At 39.8% G+C, this 26,147-nt stretch overlaps 8 protein-coding genes across 9 annotated transcripts; 2 read left to right on the top strand and 6 right to left on the bottom strand.

The window, feature by feature from the left end:
* Positions 1–378: 378 nt before the first annotated feature.
* LOC122414373 (shootin-1-like) lies at positions 379–4,044 on the bottom strand. Its single transcript, XM_043425591.1, has 2 exons — positions 3,677–4,044; positions 379–2,847 (listed from the first exon to the last, which is right to left on the bottom strand). The coding sequence occupies exon 2, from the start codon at positions 2,681–2,683 to the stop codon at positions 1,412–1,414; it is 1,272 nt and encodes a 423-aa protein (XP_043281526.1). The 5' UTR covers positions 2,684–2,847; positions 3,677–4,044; the 3' UTR covers positions 379–1,411.
* A 353-nt stretch (positions 4,045–4,397) lies between these two features.
* On the bottom strand, positions 4,398–6,596 carry LOC122414377 (uncharacterized). Its single transcript, XM_043425599.1, has one exon. The coding sequence runs from the start codon at positions 5,906–5,908 to the stop codon at positions 5,348–5,350; it is 561 nt and encodes a 186-aa protein (XP_043281534.1). The 5' UTR covers positions 5,909–6,596; the 3' UTR covers positions 4,398–5,347.
* A 759-nt stretch (positions 6,597–7,355) lies between these two features.
* ClC-b (chloride channel protein 7) lies at positions 7,356–11,749 on the bottom strand. The gene is made up of 12 exons (XM_043425589.1): positions 11,373–11,749; positions 10,959–11,084; positions 10,522–10,720; positions 10,178–10,431; positions 9,916–10,096; positions 9,297–9,821; positions 8,988–9,157; positions 8,719–8,898; positions 8,418–8,627; positions 8,017–8,262; positions 7,853–7,933; positions 7,356–7,772 (listed from the first exon to the last, which is right to left on the bottom strand). The coding sequence occupies exons 1-12, from the start codon at positions 11,538–11,540 to the stop codon at positions 7,671–7,673; spliced, it is 2,442 nt and encodes an 813-aa protein (XP_043281524.1). The 5' UTR covers positions 11,541–11,749; the 3' UTR covers positions 7,356–7,670.
* A 155-nt stretch (positions 11,750–11,904) lies between these two features.
* On the top strand, positions 11,905–25,882 carry LOC122414372 (putative carboxypeptidase suro-1). The gene is made up of 8 exons (XM_043425590.1): positions 11,905–11,996; positions 16,245–16,637; positions 17,977–18,122; positions 18,272–18,362; positions 20,530–20,871; positions 20,944–21,137; positions 21,215–21,427; positions 25,616–25,882. The coding sequence occupies exons 2-8, from the start codon at positions 16,412–16,414 to the stop codon at positions 25,685–25,687; spliced, it is 1,284 nt and encodes a 427-aa protein (XP_043281525.1). The 5' UTR covers positions 11,905–11,996; positions 16,245–16,411; the 3' UTR covers positions 25,688–25,882.
* On the bottom strand, positions 12,639–16,094 carry IFT46 (intraflagellar transport 46). Of its 2 annotated transcripts, XM_043425592.1 has the most exons (3): positions 15,804–16,094; positions 15,377–15,730; positions 12,639–13,460 (listed from the first exon to the last, which is right to left on the bottom strand). In XM_043425592.1, the coding sequence occupies exons 1-3, from the start codon at positions 15,866–15,868 to the stop codon at positions 12,884–12,886; spliced, it is 996 nt and encodes a 331-aa protein (XP_043281527.1). In that variant the 5' UTR covers positions 15,869–16,094; the 3' UTR covers positions 12,639–12,883. The 2 variants fall into 2 exon arrangements, with proteins under 2 accessions (XP_043281527.1, XP_043281528.1); XM_043425593.1 differs by having other exon boundaries at positions 15,377–16,094.
* Positions 18,769–19,871, top strand: LOC122414378 (uncharacterized). The gene is made up of 2 exons (XM_043425600.1): positions 18,769–18,892; positions 18,984–19,871. The coding sequence occupies exons 1-2, from the start codon at positions 18,838–18,840 to the stop codon at positions 19,379–19,381; spliced, it is 453 nt and encodes a 150-aa protein (XP_043281535.1). The 5' UTR covers positions 18,769–18,837; the 3' UTR covers positions 19,382–19,871.
* LOC122414376 (uncharacterized) lies at positions 21,615–23,116 on the bottom strand. The gene is made up of 3 exons (XM_043425598.1): positions 22,993–23,116; positions 22,687–22,916; positions 21,615–22,448 (listed from the first exon to the last, which is right to left on the bottom strand). The coding sequence occupies exons 1-3, from the start codon at positions 23,059–23,061 to the stop codon at positions 22,115–22,117; spliced, it is 633 nt and encodes a 210-aa protein (XP_043281533.1). The 5' UTR covers positions 23,062–23,116; the 3' UTR covers positions 21,615–22,114.
* LOC122414379 (uncharacterized) lies at positions 23,342–24,238 on the bottom strand. Its single transcript, XM_043425601.1, has 2 exons — positions 23,853–24,238; positions 23,342–23,617 (listed from the first exon to the last, which is right to left on the bottom strand). The coding sequence occupies exons 1-2, from the start codon at positions 24,014–24,016 to the stop codon at positions 23,353–23,355; spliced, it is 429 nt and encodes a 142-aa protein (XP_043281536.1). The 5' UTR covers positions 24,017–24,238; the 3' UTR covers positions 23,342–23,352.
* Positions 25,883–26,147: the final 265 nt, after the last annotated feature.

The following is a 26,147-nucleotide window of genomic DNA, read 5'->3' as shown; positions in this document are numbered from 1 at the left end:
TTACTGTCGGTATTTAGGAATGTTTTAGTTTAGGTAATTACCGCTAGGTGCATAACTCGATATCTCGATGCGGGCTCCGGCGCTACACGCGCGACTAGCGCGCAGAGCGTCGGTTCGATTCGATCATGTTATCTATTTTACCGATTGTAAATTCCAGTGCATTAAGAGAAATCCTACTTTATCCTTAATGACTAAAATAATCTTTTCCTACGATTTTTTTTTCAATAAATCGAAAAAGTCAATGGAATAAATAATGGACGGTTAAATAGAATAGAAACCAATAAAAATTGATTACGTTTTTGATGAAACCGAATAGGAACATGAAAATGGTGGCGGCCACAATAATTTTAGGACGATAAAATGAAATGGTAACGCATATTTATTACAAAACCGGTATTTTATTTAACTATGCATCTAGTTTCAGTTATATCAATTTTTCTTCTTCGTAGCAATATAATTAACTAGTTACACTGGTAAATGACTAAAATAGTGCCTTACTCAGGTATCAAATAATCTATAAAGTAGACGAAAAACACGTCAATCCCGGTTTTCTTTGAAATTGACATTGAAGATGAGAAACGAAAAGTTGTTTTTTTTTTCACGGTCGTAGAAAAAGTCTAAGGTTTACATTCTTCTCGTAAATAAGTGTGTTTATTCTCCAGCGTATTCGTGTGAAAATGTTCAACGTTATATTTGAATATTCTTAAAAAATAATGTAAATACTAGTTGATTTATATAATCCGAATATCTCAATTTAAAAAAAACAACGATTATTATCGATCCCGAATGCCTCAAATCCGCTATTCTAGCTCCAAAGTCTTCGTTTTAAAAAAGTCAAAATTTGTCTCAAACTTAATCGCTCCAAAATTCGCAACCTTTCAAGTAAATATCCGTATTCTGTTTCTCTATTTGAAAATAAGTACGGCAATGTATACCTGGCAACTCTTCACAATGATTTATCTCCGCCTGTATGAAACGACAAGCAAAAAAAAGAGCGAAAATACAGCTTTTAAGGTCTCATTACTCGTGGTGAAAAAATGATGACACTTTAACGTTGTTTTTTTAAGAAAATATAGCGCCGTCAAATAATTTTACGACAGGATTGAAAATCGCATCGTTGAATCTCAAAGAAAATGAGTTTTTACAAATTTCTCTTTCAAATGGTGCAAATACTTATTTTTTGCAGATTCTCATCCATCTAATAGGAACCCACTTTTGTAGCTCAAAGCTGCAAAAAAATCGGAGGCACTAGAGAAAAAAGGCATTTCAGTGTGTTCCAACGATGCGAAATTCAGCACCGTGCTGCTTTCTTCAGTTTCACTGTACCCTGGATCGTGTTATCGTGAAAGAAAAATGGGCTACGAATTAATAATAGTAATAATAATCTAAATAGCTAAATAGTATCGACAGATCATTGTCGAGCATTGTGCTCGGTCTCGAGAAGACACTCGCGAACGAGAATCCTTGCGTGTTGAATTCCCATTTTGAGACGTTCGGCAGCGCTGCGACTACCGGCGTATGAAAGACGAATGTCGCGTCCAAGTTCCTCGATGATAACGAGCAACTGAGCGTATTTGCCTTGGCCAGGCACAGACGGAAAGTTGATGGTACTCGAGGGGCTCGCTTGAGCGGCTTGTACGGTTTGTACATTCTGTAAATTTCTCGGGTTTGGCACGGTGATAACTGGTTCGGGGATTCTCTGGATTTCCTGCTGTTGTTTCGGAGCGGGCGGCGGCGGGGGTGGAGGCGGTGGGTCGTTGAGCTTCGTGATGGTGATTTCATTGAGCTTGGCGAGTTCTGTGAGTTTCGCCATTTCCGCCATTTTCGAATATTCCGGCATTTTTGTAATGTCGTTTTGCATATTGGCCATTTTTATCATTTCGTTCATTTTTGTTTTCTCATTCATTTTAACTATTTCCTTGGCCATCTCGTTGATCTGAGCAATGTCACTGTTGTACTTGGCCATCTCTGACATTTTGACCATTTCGTTGAGTTTAGCGATCTCGTTCATACGCTGAACTTCGTTCATTTTAACCATTTGTGACATTTTCATCATTTCATTCATTTTGGCAATTTCGTTCATTTTATTCATATCGTTGTATTTGGCCATTTCTGACAATTTCACCATCTCGTTCATCTTCGCGATCTCCGACATTTTTGCGATTTCTTGCATCTTCATGTACTCTGTGTTCTTGGCGTATTCCGCCATCTTTTCCATCTCGTATCTCTTCGCCATGTCCTGACTCATTTTATTGAACTCTGTCATTTTACTGAACTCTGCGAGTTGGGCCATTTGTACAATGTGCTCCGGCACCTTGCCTCGCTCCATCATCTGCTTCAGCTCTGCCGATATTTTGTTCATGTTCATTTCACTCATTTGTGCAAACGTCGCAGCGTCCGGCTTTTTTGAGAGTTCTGCTATTTTTGATATCTCGCGTGCCAAATTCTCGTCCAGGCAACGCTTCTTCTTGGCTCGGTGCCTCGCCATCCTCTGAGCTTCTTGCATTCTTCTGAGGGCTGCTTGTTCTTCCGTCTCTTTAGCCCTCACGTTTTTCATCCTCTCCGCAGACGTGTAAAGTCTAAGTGCACGTTCTTCCGCCGTTTCAGACATTAGTTTTTGTCTTCTGTAATCTCGCATTTCCTTCACCTTCTGCAGATATGATTTTTTCTTGACCTTTGGCATAACACGAGGCAAGAGCTGCTTTCTTCAGGGACGCTCATCTTAAATCAGTTTCAAAAAATAGTTGTTCACAAATCTTTTCCTATACCTTCCGACTACGAAAAGGCACAATCTTCGGGGACTCCTTATCCTCCCCGACCACTTTGACAGAAGTCTGTTTTCGTTCCCTGTAAACAAATTAAAATTTTGAAAATTGGAGATTTTTGTTAGTGATGAAAGTCAGCCTCAATATCATTGCATCATTGGAACATTACAATAATTTGTTTTGTTCTCAATGCTTGGAAATCATTCAATTTTCAAAAAGTTGGATTCAATCGTAAGTTTTAGAATTTTTCCATTCATCGTTGCTCTTACACAATAGAAACTACACAATTTTTTCTTTTGTCTGTGCATCATAATGAAACTTTAAAAATAGAGAAATATTCAATTAATATTAATACTCGAGGGGTTTTCATTTTTTGGAGAGAAGTTTCACAAAATTTCAAGCTCTCAAGTATGAAAGGAATCTGCAGAAATTCTTTTTAATACTTTCAAACTGACATTTGAAAGTCACAATTAGTTTTTTTGGAAAAATTTTGAAATTTGTGTTTGTCGGCGACGAAAATGAGTGTTTATCACGAAAACAATAAATTTCAAGAACTGTCAGTATTTTCTGCTCCTGAAATTAGTTGAATGGATAACCGCATTTGCGCGTTACTATTCGATTGTCACAATATGAAAGTGAATCAAAGGGTGAAACTCACTGAATAAATGAGATTCGTTAACAAATAATTACAACACCGTTTTTCTTGCAGGTTTTCTTAAAATTTTGAATGAAGAATACGTTTTTGACAACAGGCGCATGCGCCAACGATATAAGAACGCCGTCTTTACTGAAACGTTGGTGTCTCTCGCCAATCACAACAATGGCCGACGAAATTCGGTCAATTTACCGAAAATGGGGATAAATTAAGATAGCGTTTGATTAAAAATACGGATTAAAACCGTTTTACATACGTGGAATCTTAGTTGTACGAAGTTATCGGAACGATCAGCTGTTTCACGTGAGAACCGTTATTTCTCGAGTTATTCGGCAGACAAACGCACAACGCTTTTCATATCGGCCGACATGTAAGATTTTCGTTCGCTGAAGCAAGTTTAAGGGGTAAAGTAGGGGGTATCCGATAGGCTGGTTGTTCGTGTGACGTGGTCGCGTTTATTGACCATAACCCCTTCCTTGGAGCGCCTTTGCGCGGACCTAGACTGCAACTTCACGTCTAACGACGGACAGGTGCAGACAGAGACAAACAAAAACTCCTCTCGGCCGACTAACGTCTCCTTCTTTCCTCTTTCTTTTCTTATTCTCATACTTTTCCATCTCTTTTCTTTTCTCTCTCCGATTCCGTTCAACTTGAAATAATTATCGTTCCGATCTATCCCCTCCGATACAACGCTTTCTTACCCGTCGCTTTTCTCTCCCATTTCTTATTGAACCTACCGGAATGTAGAATAATACCTGAGACGCTCGTTTGGAAGAATGAGAATATTTATATACAGGATTCACTTTACTACAGAATAACGAGTTTATCCATGTTAATTAATGAAATAAACTATTTTTGATTAGATTATTCAATGATATTCCACAAAACTCGTGAACATTTTTCGAATTATTTTCTAGAAAAAAACATTTTTCACTGTAAGTATAAAAATGATTCAGTTCAAAGCGTCTCGATCACTTAAAAATTCATTTTTCCTGAGTCATCATCATATAATTATTTATTCATGATTATAAATGTATTGTTCGACATCGAGGGAGATTTCGGAGAAATGAGTGAGTTCGTAAATCTGAGAATTTTTTTTTACAATCTGTTAAGCATTTTATTTGAAATACAACAATGTTAGTCTTCTTAAAAATAAAACTCGAAGACTTATTAAAATATCTCGTCTTTTACGTATTTATACTAGCACAAAATTTATTGCACAGTGTAAACATATTGAGCATATCATCTCTCAGCAAACATTACAGACACTTTTGTGTATTCTCTCGTTATTCGTAATTTGTACTTGGTCTAACATACATTTCGATGGATTATATAAGGTACGCATTATTTTGAGGAAGTCTTGTACGTTGGGTGGGAAATATCGATTTTCTTCAGTGTTTATCAGAATTTCTGCTCTCTAAAATTCAACGTATTATTCTATGGCTTCTGGGGAGCTTGGAAGAAAAATCGAATTTGTATATTTTCTCTTACATTTTATCACTAAGGAAAAAAAATATATTTTATGAATTTTTCGTATGTAAAATACATTTTTGTTAGTGTTTTATTTTTTGGTCGTCGAGGTAGAAAGTTTTACTTCACTCTGATTGAGTTTGAAGAGCCAAAAATCGTGATTGAAAAATCGACATTTTAGAGTTGTATGATGAAAATAGTTTTTTTTCTCTATATTTTTCAGCTCAGTTTGTTGTGTTTCTTTGGTGAACTGTCATACGTTAAATTTTATTCCTACGGTTTGTGTTTGGCGTGGAAAAATATATATTCGAGTGGTTCGAGACTTTTAACGATAATTTCACAGTGTGAGCAGCGGAACATCGTTTTTGTACTTCTCTGTGTGGTAAACGTAATAAAAGTACTGGCTCGCAGGAGTTCGTAAATAATGTAAACGACGAATAAAAATGGGCGGAAGTAATTATTGTCGGGAATTGACTTCTGTCTCTAAAAGGCAATCTCTGACTAGCGTTCTCGCTTGGACGATGCCCATTTTTAATTTTTCAGCGGAACTTTTACTCCCGGCATAAGACAACTTGATGTCTCTCCCGAGTTCTTCGATGACCGACAACAGCTGTGAATATTTGCTTTTACCGTTGACCAGTGAAATAGTGGCGAGTGAAGTTTCTCTTTTTATGGGTTCCTGAGTTTTTGGTTTGTTTTGATATGGCGTGGAAACTGGGGTTTTGGTGATTTGGAAGGCGACGTTGCGTCTCTTCAGTTCGGAGATCAAAGCGATTTCTGACAATTTCGAAGCGTCCATGGCCTTCGCCTCTTCCACTGCTTTCCTCTTTTTGGCTCGAAATTTCGCCATTCTTTGAGCATCGTGGAATCTCCTTATGATGGCTTCTTCCTCGGTCTCGTGAGGTCTGGTCGATCCTCTCCTTCCTCTTTTTCTATTGTCCACGGGATAAACGTTGCTCGTGCCGTTCGTCACTCCTTCGGACTCTTCGCACCTTGTCCACCGCGTGCTCTCGTTCATGCTTCTTTCTCCTTCTCACAGAGCACTCTTCAAACACGATTACCGAAGCTCCCGCCCCAAGGAAATATTTTTCTGTCAATTTCGTCATTCAATCGATCGACCTTCCGTGCATCAAGATTTAGATCCACTGAATTCAACGTAGAAATTACTATTTCTTATTAAAAACATGTTTTTGTTGACCGAGACGAAAAAACCTTTTCAAATTTCCCGCCGTCTGAGCCCCTCGCCAGAGCGCATGGCGAATCACGTCTCTTGTTTTTTATTTCACTCGCGCCACCAATCACAACAATGGCCGACGATTTTATCGTGATGTAGAAAGCGAAGAATCACGTGTGGATGAGAAAAAAAACGTCACACACACTTCTCGCCGAGTAATTTGATAACGTCTCGATCGAAACAATATTTCTGAATATTTTTATCACCCCACGTTCGAAAGAGAAATTCGTGGAGACTCGACTCAACCAGGACTCTCTCGTAACTCTGAGGTCCACGTTGAGACACACACGCACCGACGTAAGACTTTTGGCTCGTGGCACTTTTTTTTAACACTGGTGGTACAGTTTAGCGGAAAAAACTCTAAGGTCTTGCTTTATTGGAGATTAGAGGGAGAAGGTCCCACCACGCTCGAGAGCGAGAAAGAGAGAGACGAGCATAGAGATTGTCGCCTCTTCCGTAAGTGTCAACTTATACGCATCTCTGACTCAAGGTGATTCACTCCCGAAATAGAAACTCGAGATTAATTGACCATGTATTTTCGTATACGAATTAAGACTTTCGATCCATTCGATCTTCGTCACCAAAAAATTAACCTCCAGTCACATGTATCAACTGTGGGTCCGAGAAAAAATTACACGTCATTGCAAATTTAAATGCCTCGCAACAAATTTGTTACATATTGTAAATTGTATTGAAAACTATCAAATTTTCAAGAAATTCAAGCGAAATGAATGAAGTTCTGAGTTTTTTCTGCTAGCTTAACCTTCAAAATACTTCTGTTTTGGCTTTGTCTATAAATTTGACTCAAAAAGAGTAATTTTGTCAACGATTCTTGAAGTATAAAGTTCCTGTAGTAAAATTTTGACATGATTTTCAAGTTTGATCTTGAAATTGGGGTATCATAGACTTCAACTGTCCTTTGAGGGTTGAAAACAGAAAGTAGAACCCATGAATTATTTAGACAAGTGATCAAAAAAATATCCAAATCTTAGACAGTATTTTCAAAACTTTTTCAGACATTTTGTTCACCAAATTGAATACGACGTGCAACCTGAAATGACATGAATTCATGGAACATTACAGCTGGGAGTAAAACAAATCATCGATCATGTACATTTCGAACTATGAGTATTATTTTCTTCTCTCAATAGTAATAATTCCAGTCTATTTGTTTTTTCGACTGTGGTCCTGGCTGGGTTGGGAATTATTTGTAAATAATTAGTACCACAAATCCATGGAATAAATATTTTATTCACAATAAAAAAATTCTTTGGAAGTATTAGAATTTTTGAAAAATATAAATGAGAAACAAACGATATGTTTTTGATACAAAAAGATAATGTCGTTTGAGCGGGCAGTTGATATATTAATGAGATTTGTAAAAAGTTATTCTAAACGTGTGAATTATTTGAACATGTACATGCTTGTATAACGACAATGAATGTTCAAGACAAGCTACTCCATAAAATATACAAGTTTAACTTATACGTATTTTGTACAGTTGGAATTGGAAGGTAACTTAATAAATTTGAGACTCAACAATTCTTTACGCTTTGTTGGTCGTTAACAATTCATCCAAACCCATTTTCCCACAGTGTCTCCAAATTCTATATCTTGCCACGTCTTTACGAGTGATCATTCCAATTACCTGAAATTCACAATTTTTTCATTGTCGAATCAATATTTTTGATATTTTTGGAAAAACAGTGAATCAATCGGAAATCTTACCTCGTTAATGTCATTGACCACTGGCAAATGACGCAGACCCAAAGCTCGGAAAAGCCGAAAGGCACGTGGAAGAGTTGCAGACTACAAACCATGAATTCGTATTTATGAAATAATTTGAGAAAATTCGTCAGAGAAATTTTCTCAATAGAAATTCTTCTACTCACGTGTTGCAGCGTATATGGCGAAGGATTCATGAACGGACGTAGCTCAACCGTATACGTTTTTTCCTCTTCCGTTATATTGATTTCATCGACCGTAGGATATCGTGGATATTCGTTCCTAAAAGTTTCTATATCGAAAGAAGCTTGTCTGGCATCGTCGTTCTCATTGAATATTTTATTTTTTATTAGTACGATCAGCTGCGATCGTAGGATGAGTCCTCGTAAGCGACCGTACGATTTTATTTCGTCCTGAAATAATTGTTACGTGTTACGCGATATTTTGATTCCAATTCCGAGTAACTTTGAGTTGAAATCCTCAGGAAAATGGGAACTCAAAAATAAACTCAGGATGAAACATTTAATCTGGACTGATGATTAAATTTGTAAAAAATAAAAATAAATACCCCGTCAGCAGACGGTGGATCGACCACAGGAAATCCGTTGAACGTAACGCATCTCAGGAGCTCGAGTATGTGACCAACGTTTTCCGTTGTTTTGAGCGTTACCACCGGGTGACTCATAATCTCACTTGCGTAAATATTGTTCGATAGTGGCGGTGCTTCCCAAGGAAGCAGGGGAACTCCAGCCATTTGTGTGTGTATCTCGTAAATTCCCTGGAAATACATTGAATATTCGTTCGTGTCAATGAATTCGAATGAACTCCAATCGCTAGACTAAAAAAAGTATTTCAGAAAATAGACGAACCTCGTTGAAAAAGTCTCCGACCCATTTCGCCATAATCAGAACGATTATGAGGGGTAAACCGAAAGAAATTCCTTGAGTAGTTTCGATAAGAATAACAGTTAAACTTATGGTCATCCTGACAACTCCACCGAGCTGCGCAGCAGCTCCAAGCAGAGCGTATTTCCCAGGAACGAAAAAAGGCTACAAAATTGCAAAATGTAGATCAGTATTTTACAGCTAATTTTTGTATTAAATTTCTCTTTTACAATGCTAATGATAGATTCTCTTACACAAGTGGGAATCATTTTTGACAACCCGGATCCAAACAGCCTTCCCCAGGCAGAGCCGATCAAAAGGGTGGGAATGAAAAGCCCACTAGACATCGAGAGACCAAAAGTTGAAGTAGCCAGGAAAAAATAAAGAATTACGAAGACCACGAGTGTCACGTCGTTGTGGGAACCTACAGAGTAAAATTATTTGTGATTTAGAAGATAATTTACTTCGGTTAATTGAAATGAAGTCAATTATTTCAAAATCCTTTTTTCTTTGAGCAGCTTTTACAAATTCGAACATAAAACTTTTGTCAATCGTTTCCTCACCTTTTGGATCGTGGAAAAGTGAGCGAACGGTAGTTTCAGGCGTTTGAAACCATAAGGCAGCAGCAGCGCTATATTCTCCCTCCTTGCAATACAATTTGATGGGAAACTTAGTGGGATCTTTTCCGAGTGGTTGACAATCGTTTGAAAAATAAATCATCATGAAACCCATAGTAGCTGACACCACGGCAATTACTATGACATCGATGAGCTTTAGCCATTTTGGTTTCATATATCTCATCCGGAAACATGTCATTTTATAATTCAAATGATTCCACAATGCTCCCAACGAACCGCCGATTGTTCCAACTAGCATGAACAATGGAATCTCGTATACTTGATACGGAATTGTCTCGAATTTACCCAAATTCAGGAGACCCGGATAGGAAAGGTCTCCGGGATGACCGTGATAAGCGCTCAGTATTATGTTCAACGTAAATGTCGATATCATGCTGGCACAAAATGTTCTCCATGTTAGAGACTGGTTGAAAAAGCTTGTACCTTCCTCAATACTGAAAAGTACTCCACCTGTCAAAAAAGAATAATTGAAAGAGTTTCAGTATCACCACGAAGTCTAAAAACAATAGTCAGTGATTGGAACGAATGAGATGAACAAAATTACCTATCGGTGCTCCAAAAGCAGCCGATACGCCAGCAGCCGCTCCACCAGAAACAAAATCTCTTTTTTCATGATCTTCCCTAAAATATTTGAATATCCGAAGATCCCAATTATTGAAAGTTGTGCTTTTGCCTTGTGAAATTCCAGCTGCAACTACAGCTCCAGCATGAATCATGGGCCCTTCCTGTGAGGGAAAACCCATGGATTTTTTCAATGTTTATATATTTTCAAATAAAGTGAATCAATTTTTAGTTTCAATTTTTACCTTTCCTCCTGCGAGTCCTCCGACAACGGTACTAATAACTCCCAGAATTTTAACGACCAGCGTTTTGATTCTGACAACCCTTGGTACTTTAATACCATTTAGGTAAGCTTTGACCTGAGGAATCCCACTCCCAGCTGCAATAGGTTCAACATAAGCAACAAGCACAGCTCCCACTAATGATGGCCCAACGTTCAATAAGACCCATGCAATATACGGTAGCCACAGGCAATGATCATCCACGCACTGATCGACCACTGATCAACGTTGTAAGGAAAATACAATTTTCATGATAATTTTCTGCTAGCAAACTCTCGGCTTCTTATATTCGTTTAGAAAAAGGATACGTTTTTTAAGGTAATCGTATTTGAGGTCACACAATTGTTCTATTGATATATCTGCGAAGCAAGCTAGCATGGCTGTGAAAATCCCGATCAACAGGAATATAAACCATCGTGAAAAATTCTTTCTAACTATAAATTTGTATCCTTTTTTCCTCTCCTCATCCTGGACAAGGTTATTCTCGCAAGGATCGTAGTCGAGACTCTGAAAATTGATTTTAAAAAGTAGCGACACTTTTATCTCCAGTGTGATGTGTATATAGCACATCAAACTCAACCAGCCGTAGAACAGATAATTTTTTATCTTGAGTTATGGAGCTGGGAGCACTCTCTCATTCGCTGTGACTAATTAGTCAGACACGCTGATATCGTTAGATATTTATTTACACAGAATTTCTGTTTGATGTAAGATCACAAAAATTGGATAATTTGACTGAAATTACCTCATATTTTGTGGACAAAAAATTTGTTGATCCAGGTTCGATCTCTTCTGAGGATAATCTGCTGGACTGCCTGTGCGACACACTTTCAAGAAGTTTGCTAAAAGTTGTGGGAGCAAAGCTGATCCTCTACAATATAAAAGTTTAAATACATAAAAATTTATTATCCATCAAGTGTGATATCAATTTTATGATTCAATATTGTTGAATATCGATTATTTGCTGATGTTCATATGCTAATAATAGTTTCAACAGTGAAAGTTTTTATTTTATTTGTTGACGTGAAAAAAATTTTACAAAATTGAAATCAAGTTTATTTTGACAACTGACGGTGTGAGGTTAACTATTATTTCCATTTATGGAAACGTGCGACACGAAAAATTTAATACCAATAAAATTACAGCAAAAAATTCTTACCCTAAATCTAACGTTGACATCTTCGTTCGAATACGACGGAAAATTATTTCTCGGTTTGTAAGATTTCCTTAAAAGTCTCTCATCGTCTGTCGTAACTTCGGATTCTTGTTGGTCATCATCGATAGACGTGTTAATCAAAACATTGATATGATTTTCCGGTTCACTCATTTTATGAAAGCACTTTTAATGTCCACTTTTCACATGCTCCGTTCTTTTATTTTTCCCAATTTTCGAAACGGTCGAAAATCCTTTGTTTTGATATTGTTTTTACTTTGTACCGTTGGGAGGGGAGAGGAGTAACCTCTCTCTACAGAGCTAAAACACAGACTGATATTCCCAGTATTCCCGCGAGGCACAGAGCAGAGACTGTATACAATTTACGTGTTATTTACGATTTCGCTGTGAGAATATACATCGCCGCTGCCATCATGGTTGTCATATCTGTGAAATAGACTTTCATTCCCCTCACCCTTCAGGCTTCACCCCCCTAGGCTAGGACCAGTCCATGGTTACTTGAACGAATCACGTGATACTCAAACGTTGCTGCTGCTGATTCATATCAACGATCAACGAAGCAACGACAAAGCACTCGTTCGCTCGACTGTGGAATACACGATTGTTTCAGTAATAACTGCTTAATCTTAACTCGATATATATTAGACGATTCTCGTACGAAATTATCACGGAATAATTTTATTGCTGCTTCGAACAATTCGAGAATCTTCCCCTTTATCTCAGCTATATTCTCATGCTCATAGTTCAATATTTCGTCAATTCTCCTTCAGTATTCGCTATTTTTGTTTTTATCTTGAATTTACGAATTCGGAATACGAATCCAAGGATTTGTTTTGCCCTCGAAATCTTAATTGCTTCGCCAAGCATGTTTTGTTTTCGTTGAATTTTATATCCACGATTCCTAAATACTCTTTGTTACACCGTTTTTTTTTGTACTAAAGTCTGTGCAGTAAGTTTTACTGTATTTCGTCATTTTTCACGGTTTTAAAAATTTTTCGAACGAAGAAAACGACAAACGACAATCGCTGGACGAGATCGGTTAAAAAAAATCAGTTGAACGGAGAAATTCCGGTGAATAGCTGTCATGAACTCCGAGAGGGTTAAACCGATGATTACATGAGCTGCCATTATGGAATAATCGTTCGAAGCGCATCCTGCTTCGATATACAAAAAATGTTTTCAATTTGGCTTCTCTTCTTTTTGGCCTTGTCGTCAGTGGGGAATGACAGGGCGCTCAGTAAGAATAGAAAATTAAATAACATCTGTATTTATTGATAATTACAATTGCTCAATAGATATTCTTATATTTACAAAAACTTGCAGTGAAAGAGTACGAAAATTCGACGAATAAGCGACAAGTTCGTTATTCGGAAAGAAAAATGTTGAAACAGTGGGAAATGGACGATTTGGATGACAATTGGGACGAGTATTTGGTCGCGTTGAAAAAGCTGAAATTGCACGAGTGAGTTTCGAAGGAAAACGGCGTAAAAATAATATCAATATTTCCGACCTTTCATTTCGCGAACTTCGAGAAAAAGTGTGAAAAGTGTGTGGAGCGATTCGATCCGAGAATCTCCGTGAACCGGAATGTCAAAGAGGTTACAAACGATGTCAACGAGCTCGGCCAAGCTGCAGTCGAGTTTGGCTAAATCGAGTCGCGTTTCGGTCAGTTTTTCCTCTATTTCCGGCGGCCATTCCTGCATCAACCCATCGATATCGGGCATCGGTTTGGTCAAATTAACCGTCGGCAAATTTTTGCTCCTGTGCAACTGGCCCATGTCTTCGATCCACTTGTCGAGCGCCTTCGGATGCTTTTCCGCATTTTCCACTCGCTTTATCAACGTTTGCTTTCGCGGATCCGCGCTCTTGCTCTGACTTCTCAACTGCAGGTGCAGCACCGCGGGGTCCGATTGATTCGCGCATGGCTCGTCCAGCACGGCGAGCCCGACCTTATCGGCCACCCCATCTGGACGTGGCACCTTTATGAATGCATCAATGTCTCCGACCGCCGGTATAAAATCCGGTATAAACGGTATCAGCTTGTACGTTGGTTCGATCTTTTGCGGAGTATATCTAAAAGGAAAAAAGAAACAAAATTTCGACAGATCTCAAAACCTCGAACGCAAATTCAACAATTTCATTAAAAATTAAATTACCAAAATAATTTTTTTATTTCGCCTTTTTTCAAATCGAATTTGCCAAAAATTTGTTAAAAATCCTAAAAAGAATTGTGCGGCAACAATTTTACGGGTCAGTTGAGAGCTGGGCGGTGGACAACCATTTTTTTCGGATTTGGTAAATATTCGGAAGTGCGGCTTTTCCCAAAAATGGTGATAAATTTTTTTTTTTCAATATTCAAATATACCATATTTCATCATATTTTTCCAACAACTTCAAAACCCCATAACTCATGGTTTTTATATTAAATGTCAGCCTCCCCCGACGAAATATCGTTAGTGCGGTGACCAATTGAAGCGTTCGCATGTAAAAAAAAAATCTAACTTCGATTTTCAGAAAAGCCGCACTTCCGACTATTTACCTCGGATTTTTCCTTCGACAAGGACTCGATTGAATTAGGGACGGAAGCAGACGCCTTCGGTTCGTAGTTCAGAGTCTGGCCGGAAATTGTTTTAGCTCCAAATAAACGTGTGAATAAAAGGTTAAAAATCGACGATAACGCAAAAGCGATTGAGCGTTGAATTTTTAATGACAAAATAAGAAAATAAATTAATCAATGAATAAAAAAAAATAAAAAATTCATTAATAAACCCGTCAATGGTCGCGCTACGAGACTTCCTCTCGCATTTTCACGCGATTAAGGTAGATCATGCCCGAAGGCTCGTATCTTATGGGTGTCTAAATTGGCTTGATTTTTACTTCCTAATTAAACGTATTATCACTCTAAATTAATGTCAGAGTTATTAATTCAAATTGTAAACAAATTTTTCCAATTTATCTTTTATTGGCCAATGAAATTACGAGCCATTAATTAATCTTCATTATCTTTATTACTGCTAAGACAATCGTCTCGAATTTTTCCCCGAACCTTCGTTATATACTTCGTCGTTGTTGTGTACATTTTTCATAAACTTCGTAAGAAGCGTTCATTCGTAATATGGAAAGATGAACGATATTTTACCCACAGTCCCTAAAATCCTGTGTACTTTTATTCATATTTAAAGACGTTTATCTCAATAACCAATGAAACGAACCCTTTAAGTTAAAAACATAAAGAATTTCAAAATTATAAGAATTTCACGACGCTGAAGTTTGCAACGTTCGAGTCCAACGAAATGAACGAAAAAAACATTTGTAATTGAGCATTTTTTAATTTCACGAAGCATCGGTGCAGGTTGAGAAACTACGAATTGCAAATTCAAGAGGGAACAAAATCGGAGAGTTTTGGAGAGTCTTTTTAGACCATTTCGTTGGACTCCAACGTTGCAAACTTCAGCGTCATAGAATTTCATTAAATTTGGCAAATGTATTCTTTTAAAATATATAAGACAATATACATTTCTTAGATTTCTCTGCCACTTAGCTCTCGACTAATTGAACACTAAAGTTCACGTGTATAAGCATAGAGTTTACATATATAGAGTTATAAATCTCGTGCATAAGAAGTTCGATTTAACGCTCAATTATTCGACAACCGCGTGGTAAAAAAATTTGAAAAAAATGCAATTTGTATACTCGATGCCAAAGAGTGTTATCACGAAATTTGATGAAATTCTCATTATTTTGATTTCGTGACCCACCCTCCTTAAAATTTGATACGCGTGTCAGTCGACTGGTCATTTAAACTTTGTGTAAATTTCGAGACTTTGCTAAGAAAATCGTTGGCGAGCTAGCGCGACTATTAAGGGGTTAAGTGAAAAAAAAAATAAAAATAAAAATAAAAAAAAATGAATAAAAAAATCAGAGAATCAAAAAAGAAACAAAAAAAATTGAAAAATGTGATAATATTCGCACAGACTGAGAGAGCTGACCTGGTGATATTTTGAAAAAGTTCTTTAACTTCGACGGAAACGTCCAAATCGTCGAATTTCGTGTGATCATAAAGTTCGATGCTGGTTTTGGGGTTTGTGGCTTGTATGTCATCGTCATCGGTTTCCTCGCTGTCGCTGGGATCGCTGCCGATAGCCATGACTTTATCGAAGGAGTGATCGTTCCCGGAATATCTGTCAAATTCTCGTTTGCCACGTGGCGAGTTGATTCGGAGGTTGTCGTTGCTGTCGACGGTCGAGTGTTTGCCGGCTCTTTTTTGCATCGTGCTCGGTCTACTGTTGACGGGGCTTTTGATATCTTCAGCATTCTTGACCTCGATGCTCTCGTCGAATTTACTAAAAGCCGAGATATTTTGTGTCTCTTCGTCCTCGCTGCTCTCCATCCCCGTGAAAACTCGAAAAAACTCACTCGATTTTCGATCCCGAGGTAACTAACGAGACCTCCTCCGCTCCGGAGTGCTCCGCTGGCCTCATTCTTGGGCCCGAACTATCCGACGATACGGAACTCGTGAAAAGCAACCCTGCCCAGCCGTGCGGTCATTGTTTTGCGATGGAACTCCAATCGCGAGACAATCATTAGCTCCCGACGAGCGAACCTCGCTCTCTGTTTGCCCCTACAATTCGACTCGTTTCTATGGTCACCTCCTCGGATCGATGCCAGAGCGTCAGCTGTTCCTCGACTTTGCCGCTTCGTTCAAAAGCCCTCCGCTTCCTCCGCGGCCGCCCCGCACCCTCTCAGCGACCGTTTCCCACTCGACTTTCCCCCTCGCTTTTAAATTTCAATCCAATTGCACCGGGCGCCCGATTAAGGCGGATTTTATTGACGTTCATTTTCTTTCGATCTCGTCAGGATGAAGAAGAGCATCAGGTCGAAGGTCCTCACCGAATTTATCTTTCCTTACTTCACCCTCGAAGATGTAATAACTTTTTCTTCAACCGCTTATTCTCTCACCCTCGAGCCGAAAAGCACGATCGAGCGCTCGATTTTACGCGAGACACAACTCTCACTCGCTCTCAATGTTCATCGACAAGATTCACAGGCGCATGGAACTCCTGAAAATTTACGATCCCGGCTACTTCGACGTGGGATACCTCCGAAATTCCTTCGGCACGGAGCCCGCTTATCGAACCTCTTCCGGCCAGGGCATTCTTTACGTCAAGATAAGTGGACCCGACCACCGGGATAGAAACCGAGAACACAATGAGATCAAAGTCTCGAGACCCGTCATTGTACTCGTGGCAGGTACGCGATGCGCCCGCGAATCAATCATCCTTCATTCGTTTAATGCACTTTAAGATATTGAATTATAATTGAGCCTCGCACTCTGATTTACGGGGGAAGTCGAAAGCCTCGGATCGCGACGCTCTTGCCAAAGTTTTTTCCTCCTTTTCCTGCTGGCTTTCTACTCCCTTTTTACTTCGAATCTCTCGGTCGAAGCATTGAAAACGACAACAACAGTTTCCGACTCTATTTTTCACCATTTTCGAGCGAGTGGCAACTTGGGTGGGGATCAAATGTTGGAATTACTTCGATTTCGAACAGCTAAAATCTCAAGTTTATAATCTTCGAATGATAATATCGAGACAGATAGATTCGACTAGAGCTTTCAATGCCGAAAATAAATAAAGCAGAAACTGCAAGGTTCGAAGCACGTTTACATCGAAAATAGAATGCAATAATCGCCCATAGGACGATGACTGAAATATCGATTTTTCAAAAATTCGACTGTCACTCTGTCGATTCATAAATCACTATAGACAGCGATACTGTGTGAAAATTCACAATTTTGAAAATATAATAACGAAAGACCAAATATTACTGAGGTTGAAATACTGAAACACCAAAAAGTCGAACAGTCAAAATAGCGAAACGTTAGAAAGTCGATCGAACAAAATAAAGAAACGCAGCGGAGCTCCAAATACACGCGTCTCACTCACTCGCTTACTCAGACCGGTGATCTCCAATTTTAAACATCGCCATTTTGACTTTCGCCTTTTCGAGCCATCGCTATTCCGCATATCTAAGTTTTATAGGCTCGAAAAATTTACTTTCGATTTTTTCCTACTCTATATTCTGGTCTGTCTGTAAAACAATTACTCTCCATTTTGAATTCGAAAATATGAACTTTTGACATTCGGATGGTCTGTTAAAATAGCATTCGAAATGAAAACTATTGAAATATATATTTTCGGGTAAATACGAATTCAAAGAAGAAATTTTTAATTAAACACGCAATCTGCTGAAGAGTCTATTGAGAATAAGAATTTCGAATTACTTATTTTTCTCCAAACTGATATTACAACTTAAAAAATTTCAAAATATCGACCGTTCTACAATTCAGTTATTCGACATATTGAACCCCGCCCCGACAACTTTTTAAATCAAGACAAATTCGGCGATCCAGCCAAATTTTTCGGTGGGCCAACGATTCTTGGAAAGTAAAAATTATATTTTTCGACGCAAGCGAAATTTTCTCACAGAGCACAAAATTAGTGAATAAAAATTGGAAAATAAGGAAAAGCGCTCGAGTTTTATCACTTTTATTTCGTTCAAATGCAACGATGACCGCGCGTCCATCCAGGAATGGGAGGAAGCGACTGGATAGCAGTGACGGTGACGATGCAGATCGTGACAAAATTGGTGACGAGTTACGAGCTTGGTAAATTATCGGGTTTCGATTGGTGGATTATTCCCGTGCTGAATCCGGACGGCTACATAAACTCGCAGGTGAATAAATTGTCGATTTGTTTCGGTCTAAATTGAAGGGATCACTAAAGTGCACTTTCCTGTGTAAGAGACGTCGAAATACGCTGCGTCACGAAGAGTGGCGTTTCGTGGTATCGGAAAATCAGTCGAATTATTTTCGCCATTCACAGGAATTGAGAAACTACAAAGCGAACGTGAATCCGAGCGGCGGATGCTGGGGCGTCAATCTGGACCGAAACTTCCTGCCGCAGCGAGACTCTTGTGAGATAAATAATTTCTTATCCATAACTGAAAATAGAAGCGAAAACGGTGACTTTGCGTTTGGGAATTCGGGCTCCAGGCGACTGCGAAAAACGGAGGACGAACTGCGCCGAGAATGCCGGGGAGCACCCGTTTTCCGAAATTGAGAGCTCCGCGTTGCGGGATTTTGTCAGCTCCGGAGCCGACCGTTGCCGAGTGTTCGTCGCGCTCAAGGAGGGAGCGAAAGTACGCGAGTTTTTCTCCATTTTTCAAAAACACGATTTTCCATTCGATTTTTCAACGAGCTCAATAATAAATATTAAAAAAATGTAAAATTCACGTACGAGGATCAACGGAAGAGTGAAAATCGGTGAAAAACCCGAACATTTTTCAGGCCCTCGTTTACCCTTTTGCTTCGAGCCTTTCGCCTGCTCCTGGCCCACAAACTGTCTTCCAAAACCTTCTCTGCGTCGAGGCTCTCGAGTCCTTCGACGAAATGCACAGCGGCGAGAAGGGGCTTTTCGAGTTTGGGAGCAGCGGCAGCGTTTTTGGTTAGAGTCCGCCAAAAAAGCATAAAAAATTGAGAAAGCGACTGGGGCTCGAAATATTTCATGAAAAATGATATTCTTTTCGTAAAATCAGGAGCGAGCGGCGGCTACGTCGAAGACTGGGCGAAAAGGCACATGGGAATCCCGCGATCCTTTGCCTTTTACGTCGCCGATCGCAGCGACCGATATTTGTCCCCGCCGAAGATCGAAGACTTTGGGAAAGGGACGTTGAAGCTCATCCAAGTTCTCGCGACCTCGAGACGAGTCGAGCCCTACGCCGAGAGCATCGACGAAATTATGACGAATCGTACGATCGTTCGGGGTCCATCGAAGCCTCGGGAAACTCGACCCGTTCCTTGGGGCAGGGAAACGATCGACGAAAGTCTACGCAGCAAAATACAGAGGGGAGCCGAGCTCGAAATACCCATCGAATTTATGCAGAGCTCGAGGAAAAGCGGATTCGACTATTTCCGTTCTGGCGACACGGAATGATCGGAATTACACTTTTTTTGTCACTTTCAGAATTTTCGTTTCGGCGGAGTTGAGAAAAAAAATGTTTTTGGTAAAGAAAATCGATTTTTTATTTCGGCTCAAAAAATTTGAGTGCTTTTTGAAACAGAGTAACAAACGAACCCGCACAAATTCATTGTTGTTGAGCAATTAAAAAAAGTCTGCAACTTCGTGCCGTTGGATCAAGACTTCCAAAAGTGACAAAACTTTTTCGGTTTTTTAAGCTTTTTTGTGAATTACGAAATATGTCCGAAAATACTGGCGCTCGTGAATTATATTTATTTTTCCTCTTGTTCTGTCTCCGGCTGAGTCTCGTCCTCGGCTCCACGTGTCCAGACCTCGGCGAATCGCTGCTCGCCGATAACTCCGAATTCGCATCCTTCAATTCCCAAATTTACAGTGCCAAGATCCCTAAACTTGGTTCTACAGGAACGAGCGTTGATTCCGAAAGTTCGTCTTTCGACGGAGAGTTTCTGAGGGCCGCGAAAAAATGGCTCGCTCATCGACACAAATTTCCTCCGTTCAATGACAATTCGAGGACTCGAGGCCTGTCAAAAACCGTGCAAAAGGTCGTGCTGGATTCTTACCAAAGGAATTTCGATCTCACGTACCCCCGAGGATCCAATTACTCAGAAATATTTCGAGATCAAGCTCCCCGGGAATTCTTATCGGCGGCTCGCGCTCCAGATCCCAAAAAACACGATTTCACCTCGTTTCCAAACCTCAAGGAGGTGAAAAAACGATTTTTTTTCATTTCGACAAATTTTGACGATAAAAAAGATATCAAATCAAAATTCAATGAATCCCGACGAGTTGCTTGATTCAAATTTTGGAAAACTCGTCGCTGACAGATTTACGAGCGTCTCGAATTTCTAGAAAAACAAGGAAAAGGTAGAGCGAGAATTTTCCCACTGAAATATCACAACGGAAGCTGGAACACGGTTCGCACGAATTTCCGAAACGAAATATTATCGATTCGTATTTCGTCGAGAACGTTTTATCAAGTACAAGCAGAAAATCCAATAATCGTCGTCGTAGCAGGTTCCCATTCGCAACGATCAGTAATTCATACTTCAACGCGTTAGTCCCCGTCGTGCTGGCGGATGCAATTACATAATTTCCTTCTTAAGGTATTCACGGCAGGGATTGGTACGCCGTACAGTCTGCAATTTTCCTAGCGACCGAATTAATAAGTAATCGTGATCGAACTAGTGGAGAAGATTTTGATTGGTGGATCGTTCCAGTCCTTAATCCTGACGGCTACGAGCTCAGCGGAATGGATGCAAAAGTAATGTTCCTTCGTCGAAACAATAATCCCTTAAAATTCTTTTTTTCTATCCCTTTGTTGAAGCATTTTTCCGATTCTCAGTGGCGAAATTGGAAAAAAAATCTTCACGGAGCTCACAGCGTCGACAGTCCCGAGTGTGCGGGCCTCGATTTGGATCTGGGCTTCGAGTACCAGTGGCTGGATTGTCGGTTTTCCAATTATTTAAAAAACCTCGAAAAAAGGCATTTTTTCAATATTTTTTTGACCTTTTTTCCAGGCGCAGCGAATCCTTGCGATCTCAATTATCCGGGAGAAGTTCCATTCCTCGCTCCGGAAGCTCAAGGGCTGAGGGACACTCTGGAAGCGTTCAGTGACCACGTCGACACTTTTATCGCCCTGAAAGAGGAAAAGCAGATGTTGGTTTACCCGTTTTCCGACACTTCCCAGAGGCCCCGGAACGTGGAGAAATTCGTAAGTTTCTCCAAAGTTGTAACCCCGAAAAAAAAACAATTTTTACGCTCATTTCCACGAGTGCAAACTTTCCACAGGAAAAAATATCGAAAAAGGCTGTGAAGGCTTTTGGCAAGTACGTCGAAGGAGTTTACGAGCACGGGCAGAGCAGTTGCCTGCTGAACGTGAGTGCAGGGTTCATCGAAGACTGGGCTAAAGTTCATTTGGGCGTGGAAAAAAGTTTCGCATTTTATCTCGGACCTGCGGACAAAGATCGACGTGACCTCAGGTCCCAACACCTCGAGAGCCACGTGAGAGGCACTTTTGATCTAATAAACGTCATAGCCCGTGAGAGGATTCGCGATCCGAGGAACTCCGGGCCGAAGAAACATTTTTCAGCCATTTATTTCGCTGTCACTATTCTCGTCGTTTTCTCATAAAAAAAAGCCGGTTCTACGACCTTCTGTATCCTTCGATGGGTATATTTTTCATAATAAAAAAATACAAATTCGCATAAAAAACCGACAGTCAACGGATGAGGACGTATAAAAATGAAAAGCAGCTTACAAAAAGGGGCTCGAACGAACCTCCTCAAAATCCGAGTCTCAAAAGCTTCTGTGGAATAAAATAATCGAGAAAATATAGAATGAGAAATGAAACGTGGCAAAAGTGGGTCGTGGATATTCTTGAGCTCGAAAACAATCGAAACTTGGTGTTGAAAAGTTGGTGGTGAGGGGGCCAGTGACGAGGAGAAACGAACGGTTATCAGAGGATTCTTCGTCGCTCGTCGCGCGACCCCGCAGCTCGGGGTCACTGACGTCTCTCGTGTGTGGAGAGCAACAATATTTTTGCTTCAGTATAAACTCGGCTGGAGAGATCAGTGATCGTTTCTCAACGACGCAGACTCACGAACCTGCCTGAATAGCAGCTCGAGAAAAAAAGTTCCTCGATGATTTCTGACACTTGAAGAATCACGTCGAAAATCTTACGAGATTGGATTACATCGGATATTTTCCATAAATGTGACCGCTTCGAGTTCTTCTTATTAACCAATCCCGTTTGTTCGTCACACGCTGCAGCAATCGCTCGTTCGTTTGTGTGCTCTGGGAATGCTGCGAGTGTGTCCCACGCAGCTCTATCATCGAGGGCTTCCCGTTACGTTTCTTCGACAAAAATGGCACTCTGCTGCGCCCACCAAATTTCTGACGTGATAGCGGTCTTTCCACGTCCAATTCACCCATCGTTGCGTCACCCCAGGCATTTTGATGCGACGATCCCACGGGCGTGTTGCAAATCGTGTACTCGTCGTCCTCCAACAGCTCCAACGGTTCGCTGCAATTCAATTAATTCACCCAGTTATTCCAGGAAACTAAAAAATGTTTCATTTCTATCACTAAAAATTGTATCAACGAAATTTTGGGCCAAAGAAACGGAAATTCGACGTCGAATAAAAATGCCCTTAAATCTGCACGCCCTTTTGAAGCTTTTCTGTAAATATTTTTGGTTGCGGAGTTGCTCCACATCCGTGATTCGTGATTCTGGACTTGAATGGAATAATCGAATGACGAACCCTTCGCTCTCCGCGCTCACGGGTCTCGGTGGATCGTAAGCACTTTGTTCCTCCTTGTTGCATTTCGTCGAGAATACGAAGAAGCTACCGAAGACGGCGCAGATGGTGAAAAAGGCGACGAAATCAGCGACAGCTTTTCTCGAGAAGGGGTGACCTCGTGCCTTCGCCTCGGAGGCGTCAATGTCGCCATTCTCGTCCGGGAACCACGACAATTCGTGGAGAATAATATCCTGTTGAAATCCACGAGAATCGTTAAAATTTCGCACATTTCCTCAAGCTTCATCCGAGAGACGAGAACACACTCACTCGTAAATAAACGAAAATTCTTCCAACTATGAAGCGAATGAGATAATACATGTCGCTGAGGTTCTCCATTTCGAGTTTAGTTTTCGCTCTGATAACCGTTTGCAAAATTGTTGAAATGAAAATGTCGAAATAAATAAACGAATAAAATCGTTGGGGTTAAAAAAACCGACGGAGAAACGAAAGTTTTCGAAATTTTATAACATATCGAGCCGAAAAAAACTCGCGTCTTATTCTGATCGATGCCCTGAATTTGACAGGGAGATCACGTTGACAGTCGCGAAGTATTGACTGAATCAGCAGACGCTCCTTTGTCTTTTTCTCGTTTTCGAGATTTTTTATTTTCCCCTCGATTATTCCAAATCAGCAAGCTTCCTTGTCGCATTCTGTTATGTACGGTTGTATACAAGGATTGTGCTTCATGCCAAATTTGAAGGAATATCTTTCCCTGTCTAAATCTTTCGGATAGTAAGCCGGGCCGGGGCTGCACTCTTCGGCTTCCGCTTCCGGTTTCATACGAAGTCCTATCGTGTATGCTGGTGCTCGTGGCTTTATTGGATCCACGCTGAACGGAGGCGACGGACCCGGGCCTCCCCCTTTAGTTTCGATTGGATCTTGCCTCGGTATTCTAAAACGAAAAAGTCGAATTTATTTATTGATCAATCGAGAAAGATTCAAAATTATAGCGCTGCTCGAATGAGATTCATCGAATCGTTTTTGACACGGTCAACGAAACGAGGAAAACTCGAAGCTCGAAAATCAAAGTACGCAAGGCCAAATGTTCCTGTTCAATTTTCTCAGCTCGAGATGAAAAATAAATTTAAGCTGATTCGAATGAAATTGTAGAATGGTGAGCTTCCCACATTGAGAAACAAGGACCGTTCAATCCACCCGGCAAGTCGTAAGGTCCTGCGCTCGTCACAACTTTTCTCAATGGACTTCTCCAGCTCATGGAAAATGCCGGATACCGCATTGGGTCGGGAAGCATGTACGGGCCGGGAGTACATTCCAGTTCCTCTGCAATCATGAAATTTCTTAATCTCACATTTTCAAAATTTTTTATTGAAAAATCCAAATATTTTTCACTGAGTTCGTGATAAAGAATCCTCGAGATCTCGCATCAACTTTCGAAGCATTGCGTAAAAAATTTTTTCCCAAATTCCTTGAATCTCACCCCCCCAGACTCGTGCAAAAGATTCAAAAATACCCCAATTAGTCAAAAAATCATTTTTTTTGTTTTTCCTTTCGACTTTTCGGTGGTAAACGTTCACCAGATTCGTTTATTGAAAAGCATTTTGAGCTGAAACATTGGACACGTTTTCGACCTCGTACGTAGAGTTTGAATTTTGAAAAGTAGTCAGCAGAGATCTGGGATTGGAAAAAAAAAACGTTTTGAGATTTGACTCGCCCTCCTTTCTTCCGAAGCCGGATGTAATAGAGAATCCTCCCTCTGTTTTCGGTGGTTGAGGATAGTAAATTGGCCCTGGACTATCGCTGTGCACGCCGAGTCCAGTCTGTTTGAAAGCGACCGAATAAGCTGGTCCTCTAAATTTCGAAAGGCAATGATCGATGTAGCCCACTACAGGTTTGAGCTTGTACTTTGGTCCGGTACCTGAAAAAATATCGATAAACGAATTAAGGGTGTAATGGAAAAGCTTTTATGGCTGGTGCACTCGGTTTTTCGTTACGAACCCCAATCGTGGCATAAAATAGCATCTTTTTGAAAAGCTGGTGGTTTATTTTTGTCTTCTGCCGTTTGGCTCTTCTTTTTTTTACCCTTTTTTGGAGGCATACTCGAAAAATTTTGATATTTCACCTTAGAATTTTGACAACGAAATAAAACTGAAATTTCCTTTTACTACATCAGTGTTTTGTTTTGTTTAAATAACGAACTTCGTGATTATAAAAAAAACAACGAATGAAGAGAAAAATATGAGGAAAAACAACTACGTTGAAAATCGTTGATTTTATCATTTCTTACTCCATTTAATGCCAATTCAAATTATGGCAATGTTGATGAGAAAAAAAATTTGAAAATTCGATAGTGAATCGGAGATAAAATGGAATTTTCTGAATTTCAACTTTTATTGCGAATACGACACTTTTATTCACTGGACAATGGACAATTATACCATAAAAAGAAATTTCGAGTAGAATTAATCGTCGAGATCGGTTATTGCGGGCGCTGCACATTCGCTGTGTCGTATACCAAAAGAATACATTGGTGGCCGCTTCGAAGCATTGAATTCCGGATAATAAATCGGCCCCGGACCTTCCGGTACACCAAAAATTCTTGTCCTCGATTTTAAACTGTAGGCTGGGTATCTTTTTTTTATTGCATCTAAATTTCCACTGCCATAATCCGCTGGTCCAGGTAAATTCGACATTTCTGACGACTCGTGACGTCCAGAGCTTCGAAAAATAGATTGGAGTAATAATTATTTACCTGCAGCCCTTCGTCACTTCAAAATTTCATATTTTGTGACGAAACAAGAATAATTTTCATTTTAAACTTCATCTGACATGCATTTTTGAATAGAATAAATGAATTTTGAAAATTCATCATTTTTTGTGTGTTTTGAACGTCGACTGCAAAATTATTACATTGTGAATGCTCCTTTTGCAGTTTTATGAGGTATATTCGGACCGAGACAAGGAGGAAGAATGTAAACGTTTGGTCCTGGGCCATCCCCCGTGAGTTTTATCATCGACCTCGATTTGATTGTAAAAGCTGGTGGTCTTGGGTAGTGATTCATCGGTGGAACATTTTCTGGATGATAAGCTCCGGGTCCGGGTCCAAAACCGATGGCTGCGAATCGTTGAAAGAATTTTCTAATATAAAATTAATTAAGAAAATTTTGAATGAAGAATTTTTAGTAAATTTATTGATTGAATGAACTTTGCAAAGTTTGAAATAAACTTGTTCTATTAAAAATTTCGGTTCATTGATTGGTGAATTATTAAAAAAAAAAAATGGGTGAAAAACCTTTGAAATTTTCTCGGCCCTTTAACGTGTAAGCCGGTGGATTGTCCACTCCACTTTTCGTCAATTTGGAAACATCATAGGCGGGTCCAGGGCTGGGAGTTTCGGCGTCATGTTCTCCTTGACGTCCAGGAATCGAATACGCAGGATTTCTATATCGCGAGGGATCATGACC

This window comes from Venturia canescens, chromosome 8 (assembly GCF_019457755.1).
Source record: "Venturia canescens isolate UGA chromosome 8, ASM1945775v1, whole genome shotgun sequence".
NCBI lineage: Eukaryota > Metazoa > Arthropoda > Insecta > Hymenoptera > Ichneumonidae > Venturia > Venturia canescens.
The sequence above is the reverse complement of the archived record's forward strand: the minus strand, read 5'-3'. Positions and strand labels throughout refer to the sequence as shown.